The sequence below is a fragment of the Nansenia antarctica genome (assembly GCF_963989245.1).
Source record: "Nansenia antarctica genome assembly, chromosome: 2".
NCBI classification, from domain to species: domain Eukaryota; kingdom Metazoa; phylum Chordata; class Actinopteri; order Argentiniformes; family Microstomatidae; genus Nansenia; species Nansenia antarctica.
In genome coordinates this window covers 28,256,949-28,265,736 of record NC_137675.1, presented here as the reverse complement: position 1 = coordinate 28,265,736, position 8,788 = coordinate 28,256,949, and the positions used below count along the sequence as shown (strand labels likewise).

The window sequence follows — 8,788 nt, the reverse complement described above, 5'->3', positions numbered from 1 at the left end:
ATTCTTCGGCAGCGAAGGGCTTCCGTTAAGATGCAATACCAATCGACATGGAGTGCTGTCTGTAATAATGGTCAACATCATGTTTGTGGACATTGTGGGACACTGTGAGCTGAGTGGAAATTACTGTAAATTCCAACACATTGTTGGTAAAATATTTAAGGTTACGTCTTTGTAGTGTGTGGGTGCATGCGTGCGTGCTTAACTATTATTGCCCGTGCATTGGGGCCCGTCGTTATGCCACTGTGTGCGTGTGAGCGAACGAGCAATCAGCGAGAGGGAGGGAGAGAAATCGTTATAATTTTTTCCCTGGCAATTTTTTCCCCTGTAGCGTATAAAGACAGCACCTCAGCACCCCCAGTCAAAATACCTTCCCGCGTGCCTGCACTCAATGTGTAAGAGAGTCTCAACATTTGGAGAGACTTAATTTCCCCTCCCCCAACCATGTGCAAAGGCAATTTGTTTGTACAAAATTATTTGTGCAAACTACTGACAGGAATAATTAATTTAAAAGGTAGATATGGGTTCTGTCCCAACCTCTGTGATTTGAAGAAACACACAAGGTGCTTTTAAAGTGCAAAACTCACTCCACACACACCACACACTCAATGTGTAAGAGAGTCTCAACATTTGGAGACTTAATTTCCCCTCCCCCAACCATGTGCAAAGGCAATTTGTTTGTGCAAAATTATTTGTGCAAACTAGTGACAGGAATAATTAATTTAAAAGGTAGATATGGGTTCTGTCCCAACCTCTGTGATTTGAAGAAACACACAAGGTGCTTTTAAAGTGCAAAACTCACTCCACACACACCACACACTCAATGTGGAAGAGAGTCTCAACATTTGGAGACTTAATTTCCCCTCCCCCAACCATGTGCAAAGGCAATTTGTTTGTGCAAAATTATTTGTGCAAACTAGTGACAGGAATAATTAATTTAAAAGGTAGATATGGGTTCTGTCCCAACCTCTGTGATTTGAAGAAACACACAAGGTGCTTTTAAAGTGCAAAACTCACTCCACACACACCACACACTCAATGTGGAAGAGAGTCTCAACATTTGGAGAGACTTAATTTCCCCTCCCCCAACCATGTGCAAAGGCAATTTGTTTGTACAAAATTATTTGTGCAAACTACTGACAGGAATAATTAATTTAAAAGGTAGATATGGCTTCTGTCCCAACCTATCAAGAATGTTTTTTTTTTTAAAAAGTCAAGCAAGACTGATATCATAAAAGGTGTAAGGCGATCAACTTCTCCAGAATTGATTTAATTGAGTCGTCACTTACAAGCGAGTCCGTTTAATCTCAACGAGACGTCCTTGATATAACTTCTAAGATAAAATGATCCAATCAAATATTCGGCACCACTACTGAACTGTTCTTTAAGAGAATATTTATTCGAGCACATCGGCAAACAATAACATCAGCATACAATAGCATTTCATTCCATGGAAAGGGGTCTTATCTAGCTTCACCTCCGCAGACCAGGATCAGCTGGTTAACTGCAGAAGTTTCACCGGACAAGAGCCCCCCTTCGCCTGGGACCACAGTCTTTATATATTTTTCTTAACATTTTGGGATGGGCTGTCCCTCTCTGGTAGGTTTTATGGTAAACGTCTGTTTTATATCGGAATGTGGCTTTCGACTCCTTTCGGTGTCCGTGCGAGTGTGTTATCCTCTTCTTCTGACCCCCCGGTCGTTTGTCATGGTGGGAGTGTTAGGACACTCTGTCTGCAACGGTATCCTGAGCAGCCCAGCACGACGCCAGACACACACACATTCCAATGTTCTTTAAGGAACCAGTAAGCATATGCACACAGCTATGTTTTTAGGATGCACAGATATCCTGATAGTTATTTTGGGTGTACTCTACATACGTTCTAAAGCACTAATTGGCCAGTTATTTACACTTTGTTCCTTCAAACACATTCCTTCCATGACCAGGTCCGTAAGCTCTATGTCCCTATCAGGATCGCTTGTGTAAACATCACTGTTGCCAGGCCCACAGACTCCCATGACTTGGGACTCGACCAACTAGTCAAAACACAATATTGAAGAATAGACCCATCATCAATCATTAGTTATGATAGTATAAAATGAGTATAGGAAAACAGAATATCATAACAGCAGGTACAAAATGGTTGTTAGCACATAGGTAAAAATAAGCAATCTACAGGCGGTTTGAACCACAACACCCTCTCCCAGTCAGGAGCCCCTTCCCCCCACGTCGCTCAAAAGCAGAACCTCTCTTCCATGACTCTGTGAGACTTCAACTGATCCCAGTCACATATTATTTAAATGAACACACAGTATTTAATACAAATCCCTAACAAAGGCTTAAAAGAAAGAAAAAGCTCCAACGTTTACGGTGTAAGTACCGGAATTTCCGGCCTGCGAGGTTTTTCCGACCCTACCAGATCCGGTCATAGGTTCAGCCCTTTCCGGCCATAGGTAGCGCTATGATTCGCTGACGACGATGATTTCCGATCACATGATGACCGCCATTTTTACCCATCAGTAATTTTGGCTGTTTATAGATCTAATCTCTGTAGCGACCTTAAGATACATGGATGTTGCGCGCGCATCCGCGCGCGACGTGAGAGAGTTTAGGTGAAAACAAGATGGAGTTTCATACAGCACTCAAGTTTTACATGATGCATGATATGTATCCTCCTGGCATACCCAAGGCTGGACACCTTAAATCAAGGATTCTAAAGGCGTCCAAGAATTACTTGATGAAAGGTAAGTCAGTGTGAATAACTATGTTATATCCACTCTTGAAGCCACTGCTTGAAATGTCGAAAATGGCGAAAATGCATAGGCCTGTATCAAAATTGAGTGTCTCATTAAGCATCTGCTAACTATTGTGTGCATAAAACCTGTTTCCAGTGGCTTTATATTTGCACTTCTAAATGAATGCTGTATTTTCCTGCTGCATCAGGTGAGGAGTTGTACTACAAGGACAAATTAACGATGAATTGAGAATCAAGGACCCCAATTGAAATAAGCCAGTGGCTTTCTTGGGTTTTTATCCTGTTAGTTGACCTTGTATGTAATATGTACTTTCATGTACCTACTTCTGCAAATCTTCTAATAAAGTTTTCAATCAATCAATCAAAGACAAACATCGCTTGGTGGTGTGCAACAAAGATGGAGTTCGTGATGTCCTGATGGTAACTTTCTTATCTGACTTGAGTTCTTGTCCATCATCTTTCCCAATTATGACAAGATTATCATTGTTGGAGACCTCAAAACCTACTTATTCAATCTCGCCTTTTAAATGTCTGTCTTTATTGTTATTTCATCTGTACTATTGTTGTTTTATCTTCTTTGCTCTCTGTGAAGCACATTGTGTCACATTTTTGTGAGAAATGGGCTATACAAATGAAGTTTGATTTGATCTGAAGGAGTGCCACGACAACCATGGGACTGGGGGTCATCCAGGGAGACGCCGAACGCTGGAGAAGGTGACTGCGTCCTACCTCTGGTCCACCTTGCGGGAGGATGTCACAAAATGGGTGAGTTTTTGATGTTATTAGTGCATGATGTGTGTGAACATTGTAATTTATACACTGCCCATTAGCAATGATCTTTTACTCAAAGATCTCCAACTCTTGTGTAATTCTCATACTGACCACAATCTGATTCTGCACTGGAACACCCAGACCATCATACAGGCCGCGGCCCCTCAACCACAGCGGTTCTGCACCTAAGGCACTAAGCCCAGCAGCTGACCACCACCACCAAAATGAAGCCTCAACCACATCAAGAATTCTCTGACTCTAGATAATTTCCTCTGAAATGTCACTGTTTTAAAGGTTGATGAGTGCCCCCGCTGTCAACATCATGAGAAAATAAAGACAGTTGCACCTGTACTCCATCCCATCCAAGTGAAAGAGGCATGGAGTGTCCTGGGGATTGATCTCATTGGTCCACTTCCCACCACTGCAAAGGGCAAAAGGTAGCTACTGAATGTTGGGCAGAAGTATGTGTAACCCCTTTTGGTTAAAGCTAGTGAGATAAGCTGACATCATGTATTGGATAAGTCAATAAAAGTTATGAAGCAAGTTTTTGGTGGACCCCATGAGGAATAGCTGCTGCAATGCTGTAGCTAATGGAGAACAATCTGCATTTTTCATTGCAGATACATTCTGACTGCAACCGACCTCTTCACCAAGTGGGTTGTGGCAAAAACCCTCAACACCAAAACAGCCAATGAGGTGTCCAGGAAGATAGTCAACATTCTTCTTGACTTTGGACTGGTAGAGAGGATCATTACCGACCAAGGACGGGAATTTGTGAATGAGGTACAGTTATCTATATAAGACACAGTGTATGTGATGTGTGACATTTGATAATTGTAATTTAATCTAATTTAATTGCATACACTAATGCATCTGCAGGTCAACCGTGGTGTTTTTGAGGCTCTGGGTGTCAAACACTGCATCACGTCACCCTACCACCCCCAGGCCAATGGACAGGACGAGCGCACAAACCGCAACGTGAAGACTGCGCTTGCCAAGTACTGTGGGGAGGGACAGAACGACTGGGATGTCCATTTGAGGGGCGTCATAATGAGCATCAACACCTCTAAGCAGGTAGCCTACTATTGTGTAACAACTGCATATGTAAACAATTCAAACAAACATAGAAAGAAACAAAAAACAATTTAAACAATAAAGAAAGATGGTGAAATGCTATTGATTGTACTTTTGTTTTGTTTTACAGCGATCAACCAGGTACACCCCGTACATGGCACTGTTCGGACGGCACCCTCGCAGCCCAGGTGTCATCAACACAACACAGACTGAGGAGGGTGACGACTCAGCTGTGGTTGTGGTTGATTTGACAGAGGAGGATGTACAGGCGAAGACTGTCGAAGTTACAGATCTACATGCAAAGGTGATGTAAAAATGGCAATTTATGCATAATAATATCTAATAATAACAAATATGCATACAATGGCAATATATGCTATAAAATATGAATATGTTTTATCAGTAACTTATCGGCACAAGTTACTTACTTATATTACTCTGTTGCAGATTGGAAACGCATGTTTCAGATTCATCAAAGAGGCCACACAAAAACATGTAAGGTTTTGTTATTTGTTAAAACATAAATTATGCAGATGTATGCCGGTATTCATTAACACCTGTAACGTCTTTTTCAAAAAGTAGTGCAGTTTTCCCTTGATATTGCACTAATTAATTACAACATTTCTTTTTTGTGAAAAACTGTCAATATAGGGAAAAGACATCCACATTGTGGACTTGTACGTAGTCCCAACGTGGAAGTCCAAGACTGAGGACCCAATGGCTGGACTTCCTGTAAGTTCCTTTTACCTGTGACCTGTGTTGCTTGACATTGACATAGGCTTGGGCGGTATTGATGTATATCATGGTATTTGGAAATCGATAAAAAGGAATTAAAAAATAGATACCACCCAAGCCTAAAAAAATGCAAAATAACTTCTAAAATGCTAGAAGGACCTCCTGCACAAGGATGCCATCGTCATCCCTGCCTGGAGTCGACAGCCAGGAAAAGCGGATCACTTTTTGCTTTGTGTGAGTGTAATCCAAATCCTCTCAACAGTCAAAGTAAAAATGTACTCAACTTGTGCTGTACATTTCTATTCTGTTTTAGGAGAGCATGTAATGTTATCTGCTTTGTAAATGGTTGACAGATCATCAAACCTAAAGCAAAGGAGCTGCTTTTGGTGGACTCGCTAAACCCCGATGGTTTTGGCGACAGCTGTTACCATGGCGTCTTTAGGTTTTGTAACATAACGACAATAGTCAGCCCTGTTCTGTGGCTTATAAGGGAAATCTACATAATTCATAGTATTCTAATAATACAGTAAGACAGCTTATTGACCAGGGTTGTCAACTAATACAATTTAATTTATAACACATGTTCTTAGCAAACAACATGTCTGTAACAGGATACTATGAATTATAATGTTCGGCTTGTTCCAAGAAGCCTTGTTCAAAGCCTCGTTCAAAGGCTGTTTTCAAGTTATTTTGTTTACACCATGTTCAGTGGCTATCGTAACATTCATCTTTCTTAAAGCATGCAATAGTATGTTGAATGTAAGGAAACCCAGTAATATTAATTCTCTTGTCATTCTTTCACTAAGTCATATTGCAAGAGTAATTAATATACCATGTTCTGGTGCTATATTTGGGGGAAAAGAGACATTTATTATGTGTCATAGGTGACATTGTTAGGTGTTCTTGTATTGTAGCATTTTTCATATAGTTAAGAGTCAATTTGTCTGACACAAATACTCTTATGCTGGATTTTGACAGTGATCTAGCTCATCGCATCGCCCCAGGCCAGTGGGCAACCATGTACGGCAGAGACATCAAGGTACTTTTGTCCTGCATCTCATGCACTTGCACATGTCTTTATTATCCTTTTGACCACATAACTGTTATATTGCTATTAACACCTTGTCCAATTCTTTCAGGGTTTCCCTCGCCAAAACGCAGGGATTGATTGTGGTGTCTTCATATTGATGGTAAATTCCTTTCTATTCTATTGAAAATGTTGTTCATTTGAAATGGTCATAACCTAATAAGCAGATCTTTGCCTTTCACAGTATGCATTCTGTCTCACCACTGACGCTCCACTTCAGTTCACAGAGGTCAGTGTTTCTCTTCTCCGACGGTGAGGAGAGTCAAGGAGGAAACTAAATCTGTTACCATTAACATTCTAAACCATAACGGTTTGGCTGTTGTAGCATATATATATCTCTGGAAACACCCATTGCCCAAGCGCACAGAACCATTTTGACTTTACATTTCTTCTCTCAATTTTTTTAGAGGGATATGGGACGCCTGAGGAGATGGTGGTGCATCGTTCTAATGGAACGGTTCCAGATTGAGGGGTAAGACTTCACTTTAAATGTAACTTCCGAAACCGCATTTGTTATATATATATGTTATATATATATATATATATATATATATTGGCTTACTTTTTTATTCTGTCACTATCTCACTCAAAGCCACGGGCAGAGGTTTGCCCACTGGACCGATGAGGCCAGAGCGTTGCTCCAAGGGTCACTGCAGCCGGTTTTCAGGGTCCCCAAGAAGCGGAAGAGGGAACAGGAGGTGAGCATGATGCTGAATGGTAAATAATAGTGGTTTTTGTTAGTTCAATAGTTGTGATTGCACCATGCATTTTATTCCTTCAGTGTGAGCGGTCTGACAGTGTGGTGGGCAGCAATGCCATAAGAAATGACCACAGCTATGCAACAATGCAAGAGGAAGACGCCAAGAAAAAGAGGACAGAAGACGACAACTTCGGTATGTTTCTCTTCACCAGTACTGTATATTACTATAACCTTATATGAAAACGGTGCCACTACACCACTGGCTGTAGAACTGTTTCTATGGACCACTGTAAGAGGACTTTAAACAGTTTTTGTCTTGTAGACCGCGGCAAGTCCACCCTCCTGGGAGCGGAGTGGATGAACTAGAATGCCCACCGGCTGTAAGGGAAGGTCCAGGAGCCTGCTTTTCTGCAATTGGACAAAATACAGAGAGAGGAAATAGAGGCTAAATTGACACTGATTGAAGACGAAGAAGAACGTCAAGAATTGCTGGAAATATTTTTGTTTGAATTTGAACTTAAAATTGATTATGATTTATTTCTGTTAGAGGTCAAGGACAATCTTGGCATCCCTGTGTGCGCAAGTTTCAAGGCTCCCAGTTCGGAAGAGTGATTGATTAATTAGTGTGCTTGCAGTCGCAAATATAAAACTGAATCTGAACAGTAGTGTGAACTACATGTTGGTCACATTACCCCAAATGTTAACGGTGGATGACCGATGGCCTTATTCACTTATTCCTTCCAGCTAGAGTCTGGATCTAGCTAGAGTTAGAGTCATGTCAGAGGGAGGGGCTTTTGACACGTGCATGCTGTCTGAGTCAGTCCATCCTCTCCATGGGCGTGGGTTAGATGTGGCTACAGGCCCCAAACATTTTCCAAATAAGATATATATGTATATGTACACATGCTATATTTCGGTTAACCTACACAATGTTTTTACTTGATTCCAGCTAATTTGTGAATGAATACGTTTTTGTTTGTGTATGGTCAATCCATTTGTATGTAAATATGGTTTCATGCTGTATTGATTTACAATAAATTCATTGCATTTCATTAAATCGTGTTGCTTTACTACAAAAAACACATCTGATTGAGGAAGGCTACAAAACATTGAGAAAGGATTTGGTAAACCAAGTATTTCTTGCGTCATATGGTAAGAAGAGGGGTGGCCATAGTAATTAATACATCTCTACCATTCTCTGAAGAGAAAGTGATAAAAGATAATAGGAGAAGATATGTAATGGTTGACCCTATTACATTAACCATAGCTAAAGGTAATGAATCTTTTTTTCATTTCATACCCTAACTCTAACCCACTCTACCCATAACTAACTCTAACTCTACCCATACTCTAACGAATTAAAATGATTAACAAGCATAATGGCACAGAGAATGCAGAGATGTGTATATATACAAAGGGTTGAAATATATGTTATTATTATTATTATTATTACTTTATTATCACATAACAGCTATTTGAAGCAAACTATGGAAAATGTATAACTGAGTAGTGAAAAACTCAGAAATAGTGAAATACATTCTTAGAAATGTCTACCGTGTCATAGTAATTAATAAATCTCTACCATTCTCTGAAGAGAAAGTGATAAAAGATAATAGGAGAAGATATGTAATTGTTATGAAGGCCCACAATTTAGAGCCAGTTAGTTTCC

The 8,788-nt window shown here is 40.4% G+C and overlaps 1 protein-coding gene across 1 annotated transcript; it reads left to right on the top strand.

Annotated features, from left to right (window-relative positions):
- Positions 1-5,439: 5,439 nt before the first annotated feature.
- Positions 5,440-7,485, top strand: LOC308150066 (uncharacterized protein; the record flags this gene model as incomplete). Its single annotated transcript, XM_080522933.1, has 7 exons — positions 5,440-5,566; positions 6,311-6,371; positions 6,604-6,648; positions 6,827-6,891; positions 7,012-7,117; positions 7,201-7,312; positions 7,442-7,485. The coding sequence occupies exons 1-7, from the start codon at positions 5,505-5,507 to the stop codon at positions 7,483-7,485; spliced, it is 495 nt and encodes a 164-aa protein (XP_080379059.1). The 5' UTR covers positions 5,440-5,504.
- Between the last annotated feature and the right edge of the window lie 1,303 nt (positions 7,486-8,788).